Here is a 22992-nt window from a genome sequence, read left to right as displayed (position 1 = left end):
ACCATAATTGGGGTCTGTTTCATGTCAGACCTGGCTCTGTATTTCACATACCAAGTGATGTGATTACTTAGTCTCTGTGGTGCTCCAAAATCATCAAACCCTCCCAGTCTTGGGAATGATGGTGTGATTCTATACAATCTCGAAGACAGTGGCTGAAGAAACACATGGATGAGGAACGCCTGGTTGGGAAGGAGAAGAGCATTGTAGGGCAATAGCAATAAGGAATAAGTGCTGCAATACTCAGCGGAGGTGGCGAGTTCTGTAGTTTATTGAGCAGTCTTACTTCACAGGGTTGAAGAAGTTACAAGCTCCCAAATGGCATTACAACTTGCTCTGTGTCCTTTTGCTTTAATGTCAGAGCTCTGTTTACCCAAATCTTCTCTGCGGAAACTAAATCAGCAATACCATGAAATAGGAATACCTTAACTGAAATGGCAATAGCACTGGTCTGCAGTGAGCCATAGATGAACTGGTGTCCATCTGCTGGAAGGGGTTCTCCCTGCGTCTGGATATTTCTGTGCCTTATCATACTTGCTAAAGGTGACTCGGTAGCTGGAAGTCACTGAAGTTTGGGTTGGTTTGTGGTGCCTGTACAGAAGAATGTTTTCACAGTATCACAGTATGCTAGAGATTGGAAGGGAACAGTTCAGAGCATACCAGATTTTGAAGTTTTCATTTGCTTTTTCTGTTTCTTTCATGATAACCTCCTCTCTCTTCCTAAATATACAGAAATTAACTGCACAGGGTCTTCATTCTAATTCACCAAATCACATTGACCTACTTTGTTATAGCAGTTCTCTGCAGGCAGAATCCAGAATACGCTTGTAGCAACAGTCTCGCCTCTTACTACAAAGCACAGCTAATATGTACATTGTTTTGTTTTGTTTTGCCTGTGGCTGTACCACAGAGCTTGTGGTCCCTGGTTGTTCTTCAGCTTTATTCTGCTGTACTCATGTTGGCCAAACTGGCAATGGACTTCCCAGCTCGAGTACTGCTGGATTCTTCAGGCAGCACTTGCCGCACAGTTCTGAACTGGAATATTCTGCTGTATTTCAACCGCTGAAGCAGTTTGAATGGTTGAGGAGACTCCGCTCAACATACCTGTTCCCAACCCTACACCAATGCAATTATCTCCACCCGCAGCCGGGGCACAGATACGGGTTTTTAACTAGTGCAGGTGCAGCCTCAGCGCTGTCAGCTCTGCGACTTCAGCCGTGAGACTGCAGCGTGCGAGCGGGCTGCGGGAGTGTCAGTGGCCCTGGTGCTGCTGCATGTCTGGGGTAGCCACAGATGACAGTGAGCCCTCTGCAATAATGCGTGATTCCGGTGATCAGTAGTAAATGATGTACCAATAAAACTTGATTACATGTATTTTATGTGAAAAAAAAAAAATGTAAGAAGTGTACATGATATTAGCAGCTTTGTGTATAAAATGGCATTTTGGCAATCAGAGTCTAATATATTTAAAACTTTTTTTTTTAAAAAAGGATATTTGATATTGTATGGAATTGACACTGTTGCTACTGTATGAAGATGGTTTCTTAACATATTGAAGCAATGCATAAAATCGTAAACTTGATGTAAAACTCATGCCAAAAGGGTATATCTGACAGTATTAGCACCTGACTCCATGTCTTTAATAGATTGATTTTTTTAATTTAAAGATTATATTAAATTCGTTTTAATAATACAGAAACGCCACCGAGTTTTATTTCCTGGGTTTACATTTGGGGACTCTGCTTAAATGTCTGTGCCGCCCCCTCAGCTCCAGGACTTGTCTGGAAGAATAAACCCAGGCGGGGGTAGGTAGAACATTCAGTTTTCAGCCGGCAGCGGCAGCGTGGGATGGGGGCGAGCAGCAGTGATGGCGCCGGGGCTGCGTGTCCCGGGTCTCGTCCTCTCCGAGACATCAGGCGCTCGTCAGAGCGCTCCAAACGGGGGTCCTTAGCGGGGGCTGGGCTCGGGGGAAGGCAGGGGGCCCGCAGCACCTCGTGGGTGAAGGGGACCGGGACCGGGCGCCCCGAGCCGGGCACTGCCGGGGCTGCGCGGCCCGGAGGCTGCGGGAACGACCCCGCCGGTGCCGCCGCTTCCCGCGGCCTCAGCGAGCGGGGCCCGAGGGGCGGGGCCAGCTCCGCCGCAGCCAACCGGGGCGCGGGGCAGGGCGCGGAGCCCCCACTGGCGGCGCGGCGCTGTTTGGATTCAAACCCGCTATAAAGCGGCGGCCGGGGCCGAGCTGAGCCGGTCGGCGCCCCGCGCGATGGCGAGCCCGTCGCGGTGGCTGGAGGAGGGCGCCGGGCGCTGGTCGCCGCGGCCGCCCGGGCCGTACAGCGAGGCGCAGCGGCTGGCGCTGGAGGAGCTGGTGGCGGGCGGCCCCGAGGCGCTGCGCGCCTTCCTGCGGCGGGAGCAGCTGCCGCCGTTCCTCTCGGAGCCCGAGGTGCAGGCGATCGCGCGGGGCGCGCTGCCGCCTGCCGCGGCCCCGGAGCCGGCGGCCGAGCCCTTCGCCGGCGCCTCCCTCGACGCCTCGTCGCTCACCTACTTCCCCGAGCGCTCGGACGTGGAGCCGCCCGCCCTGGAGCTGGGCTGGCCGGGCTTCGCCAGCGGCGCCTTCCGCGGGCTCACGCGGGTCGAGGCGCACTTCCAGCCCGGCTGCGGGGACAGCATCTACGGCTGCAAGGAGGCGGTGCGGCGCCAGATCCGCTCCGCGCGGCAGGTCAGTGCGGCCGCGGCGGGGCTGCTGCGTGCTCGGATGCGCCTGGGGCCCTGCTCCAGCGGGGCTGCGACCCGGGACGGGGATCGGCGACGGCATCGACGGGCGTCCCCTTCGGGTGGCGCTCAGCGGGGCCGAGCGGCTTTAGAACCGCCGTCGGGCAAAGAACGCTTCGTTGGAGCAGCTCTGCTCTGGAGCCAGGCTGAGAGAGCTGGGCTGGGTCAGCCTGGACAAGAGAAGGCTCCTCAAGGGGAGACCTGAGAGCAGCTCCAGTGCCTAAAGGGGCTGCAGGAAAGCTGGAGAGGGGCTTGGGACAAGGGCCTGCAGGGACAGGCCAAGGGGAATGGCTTGAACCTGCCAGAGGGGAGACTGAGATGAGCTCTTAGGCAGAAGCTCTTCCCTGGGAGGGTGCTGAGGCGCTGGCACAGGGTGGCCAGAGAAGCTGTGGCTGCCCCATCCCTGGCAGTGTTCAAGGGCAGGTTGGACACAGGGGCTTGGAGCAAGCTGCTCTAGTGGAAGAGGTCCCTGCCTGTGGCAGGGGTTGGAGCTGGAGGAGCTTTAAGGGCCCTTCCAACACAAACCAGGCTGGGATTCTATGATGTGATTCTGTGACAATCTTATAAATACACGACTGGTGCTCATTCCTCCGTGTTTGTGGATGTGCTATACCCATGATATCTTGCTGTCCTCCTTATTGTCACTCTAGAAGGCTTGGGCCAAGTGTTCTCTGTCCCCAGTACGACCTGTAGATCCCCTGCTGCTGTTCATGGTCAAACCACCCATTGCTTACATGCTTATTTTGCTCGTGTTCAAAGTGGAAGGTTTCCTTTTCTGTGTTCCTTACCAATGTGCTATGCAAAATGGATTTGCATGCAGAAACCTCCTGCTGTTATAAAAGGGGATGGCACAAAAAAAAGGCCTTTCTTAAAAAACTTTATTTACTAAGAGATAACCCTCTGATTATATCTTCTTTCTTTACCTCTTCCCTTCTTCATCTCTTTGGCTGTTTTTAAGTAATGTGCAGAGCTGCTCTTAGCAGGATTTCCCTCCTACAGGAGTGGATTGTTTTGATCTGGTGCAGAGTATGGCTTGAAGGTCATGCAGCGTACTGACTTCTAACTGTTCTCTGTAACTCATAATGTTACCTGAGTTTATAGCCTCCAACTGTAACCCGCGAGAGGGAACCACCCTTCTGGTGAGCAGCCACTCAATGGGCTTAGCTAGAATTTAAATGTACAGCTTCCTCTTCAGTGGCCAGGTGAAGCAAGCCCTGGCTCTGCATAACGTGTGTGCACATGGCACACCCTGCACAGCAACTGAGCTTGGTCCTAGCCCCCTTCTGAGTGCAGGAGCTTAGGGTGTGTATGAGGATGACGTGAACGATGGGCTTCTCGCCAGAAACGGTCACAGAGGGAGGGCTGTTCTCAAGGGATCTTGTCAGGTGGATGAGACTGGTCTGGTGACTCAGGAAACTCCATGGAAATACCTGTTTATCCAAAAAGCTGTTCTTGCATGTAGTATCCTGCCAAACGCTTTCCCTTGCTCCAAACCAAAAGCCAGGGAAACTGTTCCTGCTGCTGCCGTGTACGTGTCTGATACATGAAGGCTTTTTGTAGACATGGAATGGAGAGAAATTTTGGCTGTCAGCTGCAGAGTGATATTGCGCAGTCATGTCTGAATACTTTGGGTGAACTTGAGAAATGGGAAGACTTTCAGATGCTGTACAGGTTCTTCTCAATTCACTCAAATGCAGTCAGTTCAAGTGATTAAAGGGGACCCTGTTGCTATCTTGCGTCTGCAGTCCTGAATGGATGAGTGTAGAGAAAAGGGTTTTCTCTCCCTCCTCTAAACATAACTGTATTTTTGCACGTTTTGAATAAAAGTGTATTTCTTTTCAGCTGATTCTAGGATTAGAACCCAAGTATACCATTAATTGAACAGTCATTTGAAGGCATTAGTGCTTCCAAGGAGTTTAGTGTGAATTTTTCTGTGTTCAGGGGTTATTTTCTTACTCATCTGATCTTGTGAAACCATCTTATTTTTCTTTATCGTCCTTGGTACTTAGACAAGTGATTGGGTGGAGAAAGCCACAGGAGAGATGCAAGAAGCACAAGCATAAACTAATACCAATGTGACTGTGTATGTTATGCCCAGGAACCCATCCATATGGAGCCAATCCCTTAGGGCGTATGACGCAGGTGGGAATGCAAAGCTTAGCCAGTTCTTGTGGGAAGTACAGGCAATGCCACCCACAGAGCAGCTGCGTTGTGAGCAGGCACACCTTGTGCAGATGCCTTACGGATCTGACAAGGGCAGGCACTGGGTACCAGCAGTGATTGTTCCCGATGCTGCTCTTATAGACAGAGAATAGGAAAGTCATGAAATCCCATCTTTGGGTCCCACAGCGATGTGTGCTCCTGATTTTGAAGGGTGAGAATTCTTGCACCAAAATGATGTTCAATCTGGCTCTGAATTTTCTAGAGAAGGGGGTTCATAAACACAGGACTGTCATCTTGTCTTTGGCCTGCTGAAAGAACATCTTAGGACTTGCCTCCTGTAGAGAATGGTTGAGTGAGTGGGAAGATTTCTCGTGAAGGTGTGCGATGGAAACTTGGAGCATGTGGAGACAGTGTTCTCACGGGAGAATGCATAATTAGTACATAAACTCTGAATAATCCTGAAAGATACAGCAAGGCCATGAGAGGCCCGAAGAAGCTTAAGCAAGCAAGATAAGAAGCTGGAGTTCACTGAGTTAACGAGAACTGTGGACTGTTGGCAAGCTTTCGAGGTCAAGTTCTCACACCTGTGCTTAAGCAATTATATGTTAGTCACTAAGGGTCTTCAAGACATGTATCCAATCATAATATGCCAAATCACTGTACGTGCATGTAAGAAATAGTATATAAGGGGTTAAGGCTTTGTCATAAATTTGGCAATCGCTTGATCACATTGATCGTCTCTGCGTTGTCCGTGACTCCCGCGTCAACAGGAGCACACCAAGTCTGGAAACTGTGTTCAGTTTGTATGTTGTCACAGAACTAGCTTATGTCTTGGTAGCTTATTTAGGGACAGCATTCCCTTCCTACCAAATAAAGGAATCAGTCGGGGGTTGTGAGATGCTCAGTGGTGACAGTGAGGAGGTCACTCGAGCTGATTCTCCTGCAGGCAGTGGCTCCCTGTAGGAGGTATGGCACCCTGGGAGAACAGGAGGTGGAGGTGGCTGGTCTGGAATTTGATTCTGCTGTGATGGCTTCCACAGTGTTACTGAAAGGCCACATTAGAAGAGGAGATTATGTATGCAAGCAGGATGTGAAAGTGTACAAAAGCCGCAGCAGAGGTGAGGAAAAAGCTCTTTAGGCTTATTCTTTGCTATCCAGGGCGCAAGGAATTTGCAGAAACATTGTGGGAATATAGAAATCTTCAATAAGTTGCCAGGGCCTGCACAGCAGGACAAAGAAATGTGCATCTGGCCTTAATGGTGGAAGCAGAAGATGGCTGGGGAGGCAGTGATCTGGCCTTCTGTAAAGTAAAGCCCTGAAACAAACGTTGTCACTTCTCTTGCAGGTGATTGCCCTTGTGATGGACGCCTTCACAGATACCGATATCTTCAGTGACCTTCAGGATGCCTTTAACAACCGCAAAGTCCCTGTCTACATCCTTCTTGACCAGGACTCTCTACGACATTTCTTGGAAATGTGCGACAATCTGGGAGTCTGTCCTGAGCAGGAAAGAGTAAGTACTGACTGTGGGTGCCTGGGAGTGGTTTGGCTTTATTTTTTGTGCTACAGTTTATGGTTATGGATGTCCAAGTTACGCTTCTGTAAACCAGCAGACTCCCTTGGAAGATTACAGCATCCTGTCTGTTTGGTAACTGATGTGAAAGCAGATTTTCTGACATGTTTCTCAACTTCTGAAGATCAAGGCTCAATATCTCACTATTTCAGTCTCTAACACAACATGTGAAACTGCTCACAAACTTGGCAAAAGCCACGCAGAAAAGGCACATGTCCTGCACTATGCTCCCTGTGTGCAGGAGCTGCAGCCTACCCTGTGCTGGGTTGGGTGTGCACTGTGATCCGCATCCTGAGGAAGCAATTAGTTTTGGAAGATGTAAGTAGCTTTGTTCTTTGGCTCAAGGAACTGCTTGCTGAAGAAGCAGAAACACAGCTCAAGGGTAGTATAGCTCTGGTAACATCTCATTTCTTTCCTAATACACAGTTACTTTCTTTTGAAAAGGTTTAGATTATGTGACCCGGGTGATTTATTAATTCAGAGGAATATAGGCTGACATAACTGTTACAGCATGGCTTGGTATGGCTTATGTTCACTTCAGTGAGAGCTTCTCTGGACGGGGAACACTTCTAGCCTCCTGGGCACTAATGAATCAGAACTGGCTGTTCTCTTTACAGACTCTCCTAATCTAACAGAAATTTAACTATTAACGTGTGCAGACAGTGTGAGGAAGCTCATTTTGTTGCTGCCTTCCATAGTGTGCATGGCTGCTTTTAGGTGGAATTGCTAACTAAAACTTTTTGAAAGTTACTTAGATCTGATATTATGTTTTCCCTTTTCTGAAACAGCTGCTGAGAATTCGAGCCCTCACGGGGAGCACGTACTACCTGAGATCAGGTGCCAAAATTGTTGGGAAAGCCCACGAGAAGTTCATGTTAATTGATGGCATTAGAGTGACAACAGGTTCCTACAGGCAAGTATTGGGGTCTGATGGTGCTAGTGAAGCTACAGAAAGTGGGGGTTCTGCAAGAAGAATGTATGACCTTTGCTGTTTGCCTGGTATTAATGAAGGCCAATGGCAAGCGGACTGGCTGAGCCTACGTGGGGCTAATGCAAAACTGGAAACAGCTTTGGAAAACTCTTTTGCACAACTTGTTGCTAGCAAAGCACCTGGCCATGGCTAAATAGAGTCCTTCCTGAAGGAGAATGAATAGTTTATGAACTTTATACCCTCCTTTATGCACAGCAGTTCTAAGCTAAGTCTTGCTATCTGTAACTGTATGTGTTGAAATGCACTGGAGATTAACTGTGGCTCTTGGTTTGTTCCTGATAGTTTCACATGGTCCGATGGGAAGCTGAACAGCAGTAACTTGCTGCTATTGTCAGGGCAAGTGGTTGAACACTTTGACCTCCAGTTCAGGATTCTTTATGCCCAGTCAATGCCCATCAGCCCTAAGTGTCTGTCCAGCTGCAGGAACAGCGGGATATTCAATCACCTGGTGAGCAGAATAGAGTCCTCTAAAGAATATACTGTGGAAGGCAACTTGAGAGCAGAATTTGCCAGATTGTCCAGTACTCCAAAGAAACTATTGAAAGAACCAGATCAGGCTGAAGATAGTTCTGGAGAAAACTCCTGTAACCTGGGGCATTCTTGCCTCTCTGAAGAGGCAATCGAGTTCAGCAATCGAGTGGCCACTGTGGATCGGAGAAGCACATCGACTCAAACTGGCCCATGGGAAGAGAAGCAGGCAGTGACTGTGTGTAATGCTGCCACGCAGACCTATTTTGTGACAGCAGAAACTGGCACGCAGGCATCAGTCACTGCTAGAATGACGGGCACTCAGACTTCAGTCTTGTTGAAAACTGCAGTGACACAGACAAGGGAAAGTGAGTACACAGAAACACCGCTGCTTCACAGAAAGTTGTCAAAAGAAGGATCTTCTCTGTCTGGAAAGGTTGTATCAAGTTCTAGTCTGTGGTCACTGTCTTCGTCCTCATCCCAGTGCTCTCTTGCCAGCTCTACTGGCTCGGCATCTTCTCTTCGGTCCTTTGAATATCCTGTCCATCACAGGGCAGAGTATTTCCAAAAGCTGCACAAAGAGAGGCAGTTCCACTACTCCACTATCAGGTCGAAGCTGAGCCACATGGTGCATATCCTATCCCGGAGGGGCCGTGAGCCTGAAAGCTACGTGTCCCAGTACGTGGGAAGATGCCATTTGAAACAGAGGCGTGACATCAGTGCCAGCTTGCGCAGCCTCCGGGACCTTTCCCTCTATTCTCAGAATAAACGATGACTCCACTCGATGCAGAACACACAATCACCAGTCTCAAACTTCAGTCACTCTGTTCCTGCTGATTCCACTTCCTTCCAGGACTTTTCTTAATACACATGTGCATACCCCTTCAGTACTTTGTTTTATACTATGCAGTTTAAGCAATAAAAAAAGAGGTGTTTATTTGTATGATAAGTACTTGCCTGTTCCTCTTATGTGTTAGTGGTGAAGGTTCATTTTAATTTTGGATGTACAACCTGGAAAGTAAACTGATTACTGTGTCCTAGGATTGCTAATGCTCTGGCTTTGTGTATATTTGGCAGAACTGCAGTCAGAGGGGTCCTGCCTGGAGGCAGATTCAGTGACATCAAGAAATGCTCCTTTTTTTTTTTTTTTTTTTCAGTACTGGCTTTTTTACCTATTTTATCTTCATGATAAAATCTTCAGCATGAGGGGAAACAACCTTTATAAAGAGCCATAAAGCTGATTTTATTCTGACTTCAGCAATATATACATTACTCATCCATTAAAGTTGTGAAGGGTCTAATGGAGCTGCTGCAGGTTCTTATCTTCAACTGTGTCCCTTGCCCATTGTTCAAACCTGAAATGGCCTGAACTAATTTAGCTCTTCAGCTTGATCATCCCCTCATGTTTTTGTGTAGGTATACCCACACACTTTTGTGCATATATACATATATGTGTGTGTTTGTGTGTATATATATATATATGCACACATTCTCAGAAGAGCATTACTTTAAAACCAGGACGGGGAAGTAGCAACTTAACACTGTTGTAGCTGTTACCTATTTTAGAGACAGTCCTGATGTAAATGTTTTCAGTATTTGGAACTAAAAGATGGATCTGCTGGACCTATATGACTACTGATGGGAAGGTGTTGCTGAAGTGTTGGGTTTTGTGCTTGTGAGAGGAGCTGATATGGTATCTCAGCTGTATCCTTATGGTATCTTACTGTACCTTGCTGTTCCACACCTGTCAGACTCCTCTTTTGGAATGACTTCAGGGAACTTTGTCTCTTGTACAGCTTGTTACACAGAGTAAACAGTTTCAGTTGTAGCACTGTAAAACCAGCTTCCAGCTCTGGCTCAGTCTAGGAACATATGAGCCATCTTTTTTCTATAAAGAGACCTGTACAAAATGTAGAGGTGAGACAATGACTGAAGGCCCCTGCTTAAAAGCAAACTATTATGCACTACAAAATGTTATGGGTTATGTTTTGTGATGTTGTACAAGTATGAGTGAGGAAAATAAAAACTCTCTTTCCTGCTCTGCTTATCCTTTCCCCACTACTAACTTGGGTTAAGGAGCTGCACTGTTGCTCTAGTTTTTCAATATATTCTGTTTTCAGTATTAAATGCATCCTAGGTTAAGTTGCTTTGCAGGGACACGATGTGGCTCTGCCAGCAGCAGTCTGTGCATGTGTCTGCGCTCGCTGGATTACTGGTCTGAGCAGCGTGGAGGTTCTGTTAAGACCTGACCTGTGCTGTTCTCCACTGGCCCTGCATGTGAGTGACCAACCGGCCTATTCAGCCAAGTCAAACTGGAGTCTGGGTTGTGTATTTTCCTGTTTATCCACACTTGTGTCCAGTAGATGGCACATTTAAGCTGTTGTCTTTAATATTCCCGTAAACAGCAAAGAATGGGGGAATAAAGAAAAATATCCAAACCACAAAAAGGCTGCAACTCCAGTGTACAGAGAAATGCTTTTTTCTACTAACTTAGGTGTTCCCACCTCTGAAATCATATAGATATCTATGTAGGATAAAGAGGTTTAGCTACTTTTATTGCTTGGATTTCAAAGCAACCACTCCTTCCGTGAGGAGGGGGGCAGATGTACCGAGAGGTGCAGGCTGAGGAGGAAAATTTCTGTCTGCTCAAAGAGGTAAGAAACTGGTCCTATGAGCTGGAACACGGGGAGTGAAGTAAGTAGCAGAAAGGGAGTTGAGATACACTGTCAAGGCCAATTTCGAGTGCCTGTGCTCAGCAGTGCTTCTGTGTATGTAAAATCAACCTGCGTGCTATGTACCTTTATTACATTGTGCGGCGGTTACGGTGCTCTCACACGAACAAGCAGCAGTTTACAAATCAACTCATTCTGCCGTGAGGGTTTTCACCTGATCGTTGCAGAGCTGCGTTTGCTGCCTGCTGTTTTGGACCCAGATGTTTCTTAAGCACGTCCGTGGGCTTGGCGTCCTCCGGCTACCCGGGCCTCGCAGAGCAGGCTGCGCTGGGGCGCCTGCCCGGGGGAGGGACTTGGCCCTCCTCAACCTGGGGACCAGGTCTTTGATCACCGGGGCAGCAGCGCCAGGGCTGTACTTAACTCTCCCCGCTTAATGCGAGCTCCGTGTGCTTGCGGATGCTTCTCCCTGGGCTGCTGATCCCAGCCGCCGGGGGGAGCGGAGCCTGCTCGACCGCCCGCTGCTGCCGCGGGGCCGGGCGGGGGGGCGGAGAAGAGCCACGGAGCGTGGGGCCCGCCCGCGGAGCCGCTATAAAGCGGCGGCCGGGGCCGAGCTGAGCCGGTCGGCGCCCCGCGCGATGGCGAGCCCGTCGCGGTGGCTGGAGGAGGGCGCCGGGCGCTGGTCGCCGCGGCCGCCCGGGCCGTACAGCGAGGCGCAGCGGCTGGCGCTGGAGGAGCTGGTGGCGGGCGGCCCCGAGGCGCTGCGCGCCTTCCTGCGGCGGGAGCAGCTGCCGCCGTTCCTCTCGGAGCCCGAGGTGCAGGCGATCGCGCGGGGCGCGCTGCCGCCTGCCGCGGCCCCGGAGCCGGCGGCCGAGCCCTTCGCCGGCGCCTCCCTCGACGCCTCGTCGCTCACCTACTTCCCCGAGCGCTCGGACGTGGAGCCGCCCGCCCTGGAGCTGGGCTGGCCGGGCTTCGCCAGCGGCGCCTTCCGCGGGCTCACGCGGGTCGAGGCGCACTTCCAGCCCGGCTGCGGGGACAGCATCTACGGCTGCAAGGAGGCGGTGCGGCGCCAGATCCGCTCCGCGCGGCAGGTCAGTGCGGGCGCGGCGGGGCTGCTGCGTGCTCGGATGCGCCTGGGGCCCTGCTCCAGCGGGGCTGCGACCCGGGACGGGGATCGGCGACGGCATCGACGGGCGTCCCCTTCGGGTGGCGCTCAGCGGGGCCGAGCGGCTTTAGAACCGCCGTCGGGCAAAGAACGCTTCGTTGGAGCAGCTCTGCTCTGGAGCCAGGCTGAGAGAGCTGGGCTGGGTCAGCCTGCACAAGAGAAGGCTCCTCAAGGGGAGACCTGAGAGCAGCTCCAGTGCCTAAAGGGGCTGCAGGAAAGCTGGAGAGGGGGTTGGGACAAGGGCCCGTAGAGCCAGGCCAAGGGGAATGGCTTGAACCTGCCAGAGGGGAGACTGAGATGAGCTCTTAGGCAGAAGCTCTTCCCTGTGAGGGTGCTGAGGCGCTGGCACAGGGTGCCCAGAGAAGCTGTGGCTGCCCCATCCCTGGCAGTGTTCAAGGCCAGGTTGGACGCAGGGGCTTGGAGCAAGCTGCTCTGGTGGAAGGGGTCCCTGCCCGTGGCAGGGGTTGGAGCTGGAGGAGCTTTAAAGTCCCTTCTAACCCAAACCAGTCCGGGATTCTATTATTCTTATCAAGGTTTTCTCCCACACTGATGAAAGTACAGGCATTACAAAGCTCATTCAGGGACTTGACACCTGAGAGTGACATATTCCTGGCTCTCTTAATCACTTCTTGTGTCCATGTCCTGCACCGGGTACAGGCAAACGTTTGCGTTCAGTCTATGTGTTTTGTTGTTGGTTTAGGTTTTTCTTATACTGTTTTCTCACTTGAAAAGTTTGATAGACTCTGGAGAACGAACACTTTGGAAATCAGCTCATCATTTTCTTCTGGCAGTGCTTTTGAAGAAAATATCTGTTCCTGGGGGAAAAAAATCTCTCTTGCCAAGGAATCGGAGACCAGATTTGCCTCCCACAGAAGCAGACGCGTGGTTTTGCCAGAAGTCAGGGTTAGGAAGAAACTTGAAGCAATGATGCACTTATTTTGTTACTGTTGTGCTTCTTCCAAGATATTCCATCACCCCAAACATATCCACATTGAACTCGGTGCTCCTGTTACACCCAAGTTATTAATGTGGGTGAAGAAGACTGGCAGCAAAATGTCTTTCTTTTTCTCATGTGAAATACTTGTTTATGAGCTCACTTAAGGTTTTGGAGAGGTGTCAAGTGTCTCTCTGCCTGTGTAGGTCTTGGCAGTGCTCTGGAGTTGGGGGGAAAGGAGCAAACACTCAGTTTTCTGTAATTTTTCCTGGAAGGTGAAGTTACGTAGTAAAAAAGGGAATGCTTTAGAATGACCTTAATTAAAACCCGTGAGCAACTGACTAGATGCAGGAGCTCTGACTGCTGCTAATTCATGATGAACTCTGATTTTTAAAGACAGAAAAGGTGTCTTTCCGCAATAGGCTTTCAGGGTAGATTATCTGTAACTATGGAACCAAAACAGAAACAAAAGAAGCTTCAATGTCCACTGTTGAAATTACAGGATAATCTTAAGGTCCTTTCCAACCCAAACCATTCTATGATTCTATGATAAATCAGTTAAGTGATAGCAAAATTGGGGCAAAGAATCTTTAGCAACAATTTCTGCCCATAAGCTCAGTTTTTTTTTTCTGATTTATACAGGGACAGGATCATAGTGAAGGGCGATGTATATTGTATCTCCCGTACCTCAGTGTACTATACTCAGTCATCACCTTTACTAAAACATCCTTCTCTTTGCAGAAATTTATTCTAATCAGCTTTTTTCCTTTCTATTACATCTGTAAATGTTCCAGCGGTCCTGTGAACAACAAATGGATATATCAGATCACAGAAGTCTGCCCCATGTTTCATAACCACCAATAAAAAAAAAGGGGGGGGGAAGACACAGATAGGGGGATATTTAAGTTGAAGGTCAAATGCCTCCTGTGCCATCTGCCTTGGGGTGCTGTGGAACCAGCCTAATGATCTCTTCTGAAACTTGTTGCAGATGATTGCCCTGGTGATGGATTCCTTCACAGACACTGATATCTTCAAAGATCTCTTGGAAGCTTGTAGCCAGCGGCAAGTTAAAGCCTATATCCTTCTAGATCAGTCTTCATTTTCCCACTTTCTAAAAATGTGCAAGGATCTGGGAGTTGACCTTGAACAGGAAAAGGTGAGCCTTGTCATATTCATAGGGACAGACTTGATCCTCTTATGGCTGTGATCTTTGAGGTATCACAAGAAGAAACTGTTGTATCTGCTGCCACAATTTAAATGGGGTTTATGTAGCTATAGCTCTTTCTTGAAGATTTAAGCATAAGAAGGAAATGAATAGAGAAACTGAAATCTTTGTAAATGGATGTTACAGGTGCTTTCTGAGCACAAATACTAATTGAATATTAAAGGCAATGCAGGAGGAATGTCCAGTTCCTAAAGCATGAGTGGAGTTGGTCAGGCTCACTGAGACTTTGCAGGTTGGTGGAGAAGCAGGTTCTTGGGGCTCTGTGGAACTTGTTCCCTCTGAGGTTAAGTGACAGGAGTTTTTACAGCCAGATTTTGCACAACCAGCTTATGGGTTTGCCCCTTAATGCCATCTCTTTGCCTACTAAAGACAAAATTATCATTTGGTTTGTAGAGGGTGGATCTTGTGCCATTGTGAGCAGCCTTTGCTAGTTCCTCAGTGATCACTGTTGTGTGTTACTCCTTTAAACACAATCGTTTACTTTGAAATCCACATGACACCTATCTTTAACAGTTGATGAGAATTCGAAATATCACGGGGAATATATACTACACAAGGTCGGGTGCCAAAATTGTTGGAAAAGTCCGTGAGAAGTTCATGTTAATTGATGGCATTAGAGTGACAACAGGCTCCTACAGGCAAGTGCCAATTTCTTTATGTTGCTTAGCATGATTTCTTTACATGGAAAGGAAAATCAGCCGTGTTGCAAAACTGCTTTCCTTGTCAGAGTAAATGTGTAAAGTTTGTCCTAAAAAGTGCACGCTGCCTATCATTTGGATTATAGGAATGATTTAACTTAATATGATGAAAGAGAATTTTCAGTTAATACTACCATTCATTTTGAATTAACTCAAATTTTTCTCATCCTTCCTTTGCTAGTTTCACGTGGACAGATGGGAAGCTGAACAGCAGTAACATTTTGATCCTGTCAGGTCCTGCAGTTGCACACTTTGACCTGGAATTTCGGATTCTTTATGCACGGTCAAAGCCTATCAACCTCAAAGAGTTATCCAGCTGCAGGAAGAATAAGGTGTTGGACCAGGTGGTCAGTATAACAGTGGCTTCCAGAGACTTGACCAGAATGGAGTTTTTGTATCTTAGAGCATTTGTAGGGAATCTCAAAAGGAAGCGAAACTGGCTGCATGCCTCGAGGGAGGCCGTCTACGTGTCAAATAATGCAATGCATGCCTCTCCTCCACTGACTAAGAGGAATGGTTCCCTAGTTATGAGGCCACACTGGATCATAGAGAGATGAATTGCACGTTCACTCAGTGGGAGAAGCAGAACCTCAGGAACCACATCCAGTTGTCCATGTCCAGTGCTGTCTCACAGAATGTCCGTGAGAGCAGCTGGGAAACAAACCTTGAACTGAGAGAAGTGATCCTGGCATTGTGGGTTCGTTCAAAGACCACTATAATGCAGATCAACACATGCAGTTAGGGTATTGTCTTCAGCTCAGATGTGTTTTTGGAAAAGAAACAAAACCCCTCTTAACACCTGGAAAGCCATTATTGACTTCTAGTATCTGTCTTCTGTCAGATTTTAATTTTTCAGCCATTCTCACATGTATTCAGCTGATGGGTTACCAGTGGCTTAGCTCAGTAACTCAAATCTTTTTTTAAAGTAATTTAGGTGTAGGAAATATGTTGCTTAAAAGTCTTCCAAAGATGAATAGCAGGACTGCTGCACGGCACTGGAATCAGTCCTGTGTGGCACAAGCTCCCTATGAATGTTTTAATGACACAGAACTGAAGCAGAGTAACCATAGCCTAGAAACAGGTAAATCAGTACCATGTTACTGGTCCTCAAATGTTACATTATCTTTATGCGAGGCTGTGCTGCCTGGCGGGATGAGGTAACACAGGTGAACAAGGGTTTTGATTGAATTCCAAATGACCTTTTCTTAATTATAAGAATGCTTGGCTTGCTGGACATCCTGCAATAAATATCTATCTAAATGGACACATATTTTTAGAAAAAAAACCACCAAACCCTTTCTTAACACCTGGAAAGCCATTATTGACTTCTAGTCAATATCTAGTCTACCTAAATAGATATTTAGAAAAATTTAGATAAAAATCAATAAATGAATATCTAAAGTATTTATTAGTTGAGTAGACCTGAAATTTGTGAAGCTGCTGCTGCTTCTCAAAAGCCTTACTTCAACCAGACATGCAATAATGTAAAAATCAGCAATAGAACCATTTATTCTCAAGGTTTCATGCAAGTTCGGTTTTTTTTTTTTTTTTTAATCAGTTTGTAGAGAAAACCAAAAATCCCAAATGAATAGGCTATCTGTATCCTCCCAGGCAGCTGTGCATGCAGGCACTGAAGTCCCAGCAGCCTGCTAGTGCAGAAACTTGTCAGTCCAACTAACGAGTGGCAGCTGTAGCAAAAGCAAAGGCACACTGTTCCTCAGGTTGCTCTTGAGGCTCTTGCTACTGCAAAAAACTCAGGTATATGCTTGCATAAGTGTTGTGTGGGTTCTAAGCTTCAAAAGGGAAGGTTAAAACTTAGCTGGGGCACTTCATACGCAACTCTGCTAAATCTCACCAGGATAACGTTAAACTGGAAACGTTGAGCTCACAGAAACGGTTTTTTGGACACTGCAATGATGTACTGGTTAGGTTATGACTAATCTGCACCCCTTTTCTTCTGCACTTAATGCTCATGGAAATGTAATAGTTCTGACTCTCCTAATTTGTAAATGTTCAATAGTTTATAGTTCAATAGTCTTGACTTTCATCCAGATGTAAAGAAGTTTGAAATATATGTATTTTTATTCTTAACTGTGTTTTTCACAAACCAAACCTATACAATGTTGTACTCTATGCAGAATATTGTTTTTGCAATCCTATTTTCACAATAATTACCTGTATATGTTTTCTCAACTGTAAGTTTTTATCATTCATCTCATCATTTAACAGGTAACTCCACGTGCCATTAGTAGGACTTTTTCTCAATAGTTGCTTAATATCTTGATGATACAAAATAGTGTGATAAGTTGTGTTTATTTCTGATAGAGTGGACTTAATCTAGCTATAAATTTCAATGTGTTTTTTCAGAATTTTAAGAATGTCTTTAATTCTAACTGAATAACCTCTTTCTCAAGTGATACCTAGACTTGACTTAAAAAGTGGCGGTGGAGGTACAGCATTGGGAAGTGTGGTTTTGTGTTAATCCACAACTGCACTGCTACTGTGTCCAGTCATTCTCGAAGAAGGCGAGTGATTAATAAGTATACAAAATGTGTTTATTTTCCATGAGCATTAATTTTGACAGCATTACTAAACTTACTGGAAGCCGTTTCTTTCTTTTTTTTTACTCCAGCCTATACTTAATTAACTCAAAATTTACATTCAATTTGATCCACCAGCCACTGTCACGGGCTGTAATGAGCCAGCGGTAGGGCACCACTGGATCTATTAATGACTGTTAACTGTTTTCTTTCTAGTCCTTCAGCTTCCTGGTGTAAAGTGCCACAGCTGTGGTGCACTTTAGTGTAGTGTGGAGTCATCCTTCATGTGGAGCAGGGAGGTGATTAGTTTTACTTGATCAACAAGACAAGGACTTTTTTAGGCAATCTCTCAATTCTGTTAAATCCTAGCTTCTCCCCCAGGTTATACGTTTTAGTCACATCTGGAGGGCTTGGCTCAGACTTGCCCTGGTCCTGCAGTATTTGTTTTACTGTTTTCCTCTGGGCTTGGAGGGGAAGGGTGGTCCTCAGCAACACCGTTTCTGCGTGTGGAACTACCAGCATGGGGCTTGGACATGGTGCTACAAACCCGGAGCCCTTCTTGCCGGTAAAACAGGGAAATGCCCAAAGCATTTCATGGTTTCCCCATCACACGCAGGGGTGGCAGCTGACAGGGCCTTTTGCCTGCCTGCAGAGAGCTGGGGCAGCGCTCCGCTCCCTGCCTGCACCAGCGAGGCTCCCACAGGAGCTGGCTTTCACATCCTGGGCTGCATCAACAGCAGGTGAGCAGTAGGTCATGGGGGTGATCCTGCCCCTCTGCTCTGCTCTGGTGAGACCCCTCTTGCAGCACTGTGTGCAGTTCTGGTGTCCCCAACATAAAAAGGACATGGAACTGTTGGAACAAGTCCAGAGGAGGCCACGAGGATGATGAGGGACTGAAGCACCTCCCGTATGGAGACACACTGAGAACACTGGGGCTGCTCAGCCTGGAGAAGAGGCGGCTGCGGGGAGGCCTCAGAGCAGCTTCCAGCATCTGAAGGGGGCTACAAGGATGCCGGGGAGGGACTCTTCGTTAGGGACTGCAGTGACAGGACAAGGGGTTCATGTAAACGGCGAGGAGAAGCAGACAGGCCAACCCAATATGGGTGATAAGCAAACTTCTACTTTATTTGTGACGCAGTTCACATATAGGAGTGGTATTCAGCCACTCCTCCTTGGCACAACAGTATTGGTCAGCCCCACACAGCTTCCTCCACATTCTCCTCCCATGTCCGGTTCCCGGTTACCTGTGGGGGCCACCCCCTGCCTTGCTCGCACAGTCCTCCAGGGCTCTATGGTCCTGCTCTTAGAGTCATTCTGCAACAGGTTCAAACTGAAACAGGGGAAGTTCAGGTTAGAAACAAGGCAGAAGCTCTTCCCTGTGAGGGTGCTGAGGCGCTGGCACAGGGTGCCCAGAGAAGCTGTGGCTGCCCCATCCCTGGCAGTGTTCGAGGGCAGGTTGGACACAGGGGCTTGGAGCAAGCTGCTCTGGTGGAAGGTGTCCCTGCCCGTGGCAGGGGGTGGAGCTGGGTGAGCTTTAAGGTCCCTTCAACACAAACCAGGCTGGGGTTCTGTGGTTCCCCCAACAAAAGCAATTGGCTCCTGAGGCCCCGGGGCCGCCTCGGGCCGGGGACAAGCCCCGCGGGGTGCCCGCACCATGGCAACGCACGGCGCGTCACGTAGGCCCCGCTCTACCGCTTCCGGTTACCCTCTCACCCCAAGATGGCGGCGCCCGTGGGACCCGTGAAGTTTTGGAAGCCGGGTGAGGGGCTGAGTGGGGCTCTGCGGGCGGGTCCCCCCCGGCCTGAGCCGAGGCCGCAGCGCTGCCCCCCGCGGCTTCTGGGGGTCGCACGGCGTTTAGGCCCCGAGGGCAGCGGATAACCGTGCTGCTTCTCTGCCGCCGGGGCTGCAGAGCGGCGGGGTCTGTGTGGCTCCAGCCCGGCGTTGCCCTTTAGCGGGGGTGGCGGGGTGCAGCCCCTCTTCAGCCTGGGGGGGTGATGGTTCGGTGGGGTCGCTGCCCCTCGCGGGTTCCGGGAAGTGCACAGGGGAACCTCAGGAAGTTAAAGGCAGGTGCGAGGTCCTGGGAGTTGCCACAGGCAGGGAGAGCCCCTCAGCAGGAAGGAGCTCACGGAGCCCTGTGGGCCGTGAGCTGAGTGCGGGCCTTTGGTGCTCGCTGACAGCAGAGAAGGTGGCCTGCATCCCAGGCTGGGTGAGGAAAAGCGTTGCTGTTGGGCTGAGGGAGGTGATCCCTCCCTTCAGCACTGGGTGATCTGTGAGCTCCCCAGCACCACGACGGGGACTTACTGAAGGAGGTCCACTAAGTGAAGGGCCGTGAGTGTGGTTGAGAATTTGGAGCATGTGATGTGACGGGGGATGCTCAGAGAGCTGGGACTGTGCAGCTTGTAGGGGTCTCAGGAGGATCCTTTCAATGTATGTAAGTACCTTGTAGGGGAGGGTAAAGAAGATGGAGCCAGACTCTTCTTGGTAGTGCCTACAGACAGTACCAGAGGCAGTGGGCACAAGCTGAAATGTGATAAAGTCAGCTTAAACACAAGAAAACCCTTTTCTGCTCTGTGGGTGGTCAGGCTGTGGAACAAGCAGTCAGTCAGGTTGTGGGGTCTCCATCCAGCTGAGGACCTGAGCAACCCCTGTAAGTGACTCTGTGGTAAGCAGTGTTCATCTAGAAGTCCTCCAGAGCTCCCTGTGAGACTCGGCTGTGCTGTGGCTCAGTGATGGTTCCCCTGTGGTTTGGGCAGTTCGGTACCTTCCCATTTGCTTGCCCCAAGGGGAGCTTCGTGGGTGTGAGTTTGGCAGTTTTAAAACGTTGCCCACTGTGTTGTGGTATGCTGTGACTTGCAAAGGTATTTCATAGGCAAGGTTAGTTTAGCAAAGAGCTTCTTAATCATTTGAATATCATAGTAATATGTTGTAGATACAACATGTATATGTATGCAACATGATGGCAATAGTGTATTAAAAAAAAACCTAGAAAATGCTGTGAAAGAAAATTGTTACGTGATGAGCAGCAATGTTCATTAATTCTGCTGATTTGTCAAGATCCAGATAGTCAAGTCCCTGATTCTGAACTTTTCCATCTGTAAGCTACTAGGAAGTAAATTAACTATCCCAGCGGAAACCAGGGTGCCTGGGGAGTGTATAGTTCCTGGAATCATTGCTAATCACTCTTCTAATTCAATCAGTTTGCTATAAAACTTGAATAAAGACTAACTGTTTTTAAGCAGTGGGAGAAATAGGAAAAGCCCAAACAAGCAAATCCTGCAAAACATGGGAATTTTCTCTTGCCCTCATACCTTCCCAGTTGAATCTGTAGCTAGAGATGTGGTACATTCTCTTACTGAGTTGAGGGTTTGTTTCTAGTTAATTTGCATGATTCAGCATTTTTGATTGTCAGTAGTTTTATGGTAACCTGCCGCAGGAATAAATTAAGTTTAATTTACTGAGGTAAATTCAGATGTGAAACAACTGGTGTATCTCGTAAGCATGCAAGGTTGAATGTTTATATGGTTGTTATTAGTTAAGGGAAGTTCTGTTACCTGTTTGAATGGGTGGCTTAAAATTCATGGATATACTTCTGGGAAGGGTATTGAAGTTGTATCTGAACTGTTGCACAGAAAAAGAAAGTTCCCAAGATCTTGCTGTATATTTTTCCTATGTAGTTTTCCCCTGAATTATCATCCTTTTAAATTCCAAATACTTATTCACATTAGATTTCTATTTAACCAGCAGAAGACACAGATTTCATTTGAAAGCATTTGTTTACTGTAGTTGATATTTTGACTATTTTAATAGGAAAGTTAGTCTTTTGATATATGCTGCTACCCATTATTCCTACTCATCAGGAATATATTATTTTGGTTGTACTGTGGTACACAGAAGTGTGTTCTTCCAGTTAAAACTGACTTATGTTATCTAGGCACGGAAGGTCCTGGTGTCAGTGTCTCAGAGGAGAGACAGAATCCTGCTGAGAGCAGTAGCATATCTGTCATCTATAATCCTTATGCTTCCCTTTCTATTGAACAACAAAGACAAAAGCTGCCTATTTTTAAGGTAAAGAAGTTCTTTTGGGTATATTAGATCTGTTGTATGATGTTTGTCTCTTATGCCTTTTTTTGAAAGAGCAATATAGAATCACTTTACAACATAAAGTAAAAATTTTATTACCTTGATCTCTTTATTTATTGGAATTGATTGTCCTGGTTGACAGCTGTAAAACTGTCAGTAACAGGTTGTGTTATTTACTATATGTTCTATATGTCACTTATGGATTTCTAAAGGGCTGTTTAGCTTTTGGCAGTAAATCCATGTAAAATGAATTTACTGTCTCTGCCTGATATGTAAGTGTTGTCATTAATTAGTCTCTTATTTTTGTACACGTCTGGTTTTGATACTTGAATGTCATCTTCTGTTTCAGTTAAGAAATCACATTCTGTATCTAGTGGAGAACTATCAAACTCTGGTGCTTGTTGGGGAAACAGGCTGTGGGAAATCAACCCAGATTCCACAAGTAAGTGTCTGTTTAACTTGGTGAAATCAGGTACTCCCTTGGGGTATTTTACATGAAATGTTAAACCAGCAACCCGGATCTGTACTGTGAGAAGGGAAGTCCCCTGTGCTTGTGTGTGCGACCGAGAGGAGAGAAATAGAAGCAGCTGGTATGTCTGTAATGTAAAACCTCCCTCCTCTACAGGAAAGGACCGGAGACAACACGTAGTTTATTCTGGTACAAATAGTAGTTACTGTGCAGCAGTAGGTGTTGATAATCAGTAATGTTTAAAATTTTGCTGAAAATATGTTTTTAAGTAGGGAAATAAAGTACACTTTTTTTAGGAGCTTTCCTGTTGGAAATTTTTGGAATGTTGTATTTTTCACGGGTTTGCAAAATTTTCTCATTTGTGAAGGGAATGTAGAAAGTCTGAGAATGTTTTGAAGTTGGTTCTTGAGTAACTTGGAAAATTGCAGACCAGTGATGAATGTCATCTGCATCAGGGCTTGTGCTGCTTAGCTTTTTTTCTTCAAGGGGTAATAAAATAAAGAAGAGAAAAATTAAGAAGTTAAAAAATACTTAAAACTGAAAGAACTGCTCGTAGGTGCTTTCTGATAGTATGTGTTTAGGAGAGACTGTATTATGCTGTATTACTTGTAATGGTGAGATTAATAAACGCACAAAATCTCTTAAGTAACTGTTTTGTCTGAGGATGTGCATCAGATGGTGTCACAACCGGCAAAAAGCACAGTGTGGAGAACTAACACCTCACTGCAGTCACAGCATGACCAGTTCATTTCTTGCACTCAATATTTGTTTGCAGTACCTAGCAGAAGCTGGCTGGGCAGCTGAAGGAAGAGTTGTTGGAGTGACGCAGCCTCGTCGGGTTGCTGCTGTTTCAGTGAGTTTCTCCATGTCCTTATTTTTCCAGTTCAATGTCATTATAACTTCCAGTTTATTAGCAGGAATGGTGTTGGCATGTGCTCCTGAATGAGCAGATATTTCCTTCCTCACGGAATTGCTGGTACTATATGCTGAATTCAACTAGATTAGTAGGTCTTGCCAAAAATTCCAAGTCCAGAATTGCAGGTGTAGAAGCTTTGGAAAAAAAAAAATTGGGTGGAATCGGCAGAACTGGGTATGAAAGTTAGACCTGTGCAGGGCTGTGATTGATTCTGGACAAGAACTGTGCGTGAACCTTAACTTTTTCACAAAGTAAAGTAGTGATGGTAAATCTGTGTACAGTAACATAGCTGTTGAAAGAAAGAGGAGGTTGTGTACCTCTTTCTAGCAATTCACACC

The 22992-nt window shown here is 47.4% G+C and overlaps 3 protein-coding genes across 6 annotated transcripts in view; all 3 read left to right on the top strand.

Annotated features, from left to right (window-relative positions):
* Nucleotides 1-2201: 2201 nt before the first annotated feature.
* Nucleotides 2202-8907, top strand: LOC134159309 (protein FAM83D-A-like). Its single transcript, XM_062610092.1, has 4 exons — nucleotides 2202-2710; nucleotides 6272-6439; nucleotides 7288-7412; nucleotides 7773-8907. Exons 1-4 carry the CDS (start codon nucleotides 2258-2260, stop codon nucleotides 8731-8733), a joined length of 1707 nt encoding a protein of 568 aa, XP_062466076.1. The 5' UTR covers nucleotides 2202-2257; the 3' UTR covers nucleotides 8734-8907.
* A 2209-nt stretch (nucleotides 8908-11116) lies between these two features.
* LOC134159308 (protein FAM83D-A-like) lies at nucleotides 11117-17331 on the top strand. The gene is made up of 4 exons (XM_062610091.1): nucleotides 11117-11718; nucleotides 13715-13882; nucleotides 14465-14589; nucleotides 14831-17331. Exons 1-4 carry the CDS (start codon nucleotides 11266-11268, stop codon nucleotides 15204-15206), a joined length of 1122 nt encoding a protein of 373 aa, XP_062466075.1. The 5' UTR covers nucleotides 11117-11265; the 3' UTR covers nucleotides 15207-17331.
* A 1477-nt stretch (nucleotides 17332-18808) lies between these two features.
* The window catches only part of DHX35 (DEAH-box helicase 35), a 32644-nt gene continuing 28460 nt past the window's right edge, over nucleotides 18809-22992 (top strand). For all 4 annotated transcript variants that reach the window (XM_062610089.1, XM_062610090.1, XM_062610088.1 and 1 more), the window contains exons 1-4: nucleotides 18809-18948; nucleotides 21121-21254; nucleotides 21619-21711; nucleotides 22514-22591. In XM_062610089.1, coding sequence (XP_062466073.1) covers nucleotides 18909-18948; nucleotides 21121-21254; nucleotides 21619-21711; nucleotides 22514-22591 — 345 coding nt within the window. In that variant the 5' untranslated portion in view covers nucleotides 18809-18908. The remainder of the gene's footprint in view (nucleotides 18949-21120; nucleotides 21255-21618; nucleotides 21712-22513; nucleotides 22592-22992) is intronic.

The sequence above is a fragment of the Pezoporus occidentalis genome, unplaced genomic scaffold, assembly GCF_034315485.1.
Source record: "Pezoporus occidentalis ecotype Australia unplaced genomic scaffold, CSIRO_AGI_Poc_V1 ctg144, whole genome shotgun sequence".
Lineage (NCBI taxonomy): Eukaryota > Metazoa > Chordata > Aves > Psittaciformes > Psittacidae > Pezoporus > Pezoporus occidentalis.
Note: the sequence above shows the minus strand (reverse complement) of the source record. Positions and strands in the feature narration are given on the sequence as shown.

Excerpts from the sequence above, each read along its gene's own strand:
- LOC134159309 (XM_062610092.1), top strand. The coding sequence starts at position 2,258 with ATGGCGAGCCCGTCGCGGTGGCTGGAGGAGGGCGCCGGGCGCTGGTCG. Across the intron at positions 6,440-7,287 it reads TCTGTCCTGAGCAGGAAAGA|CTGCTGAGAATTCGAGCCCT; the intron begins GTAAGTACTGAC and ends TTTCTGAAACAG. Across the intron at positions 7,413-7,772 it reads GTGACAACAGGTTCCTACAG|TTTCACATGGTCCGATGGGA; the intron begins GCAAGTATTGGG and ends TGTTCCTGATAG.
- LOC134159308 (XM_062610091.1), top strand. The coding sequence starts at position 11,266 with ATGGCGAGCCCGTCGCGGTGGCTGGAGGAGGGCGCCGGGCGCTGGTCG. Across the intron at positions 13,883-14,464 it reads TTGACCTTGAACAGGAAAAG|TTGATGAGAATTCGAAATAT; the intron begins GTGAGCCTTGTC and ends TATCTTTAACAG. Across the intron at positions 14,590-14,830 it reads GTGACAACAGGCTCCTACAG|TTTCACGTGGACAGATGGGA; the intron begins GCAAGTGCCAAT and ends TTCCTTTGCTAG.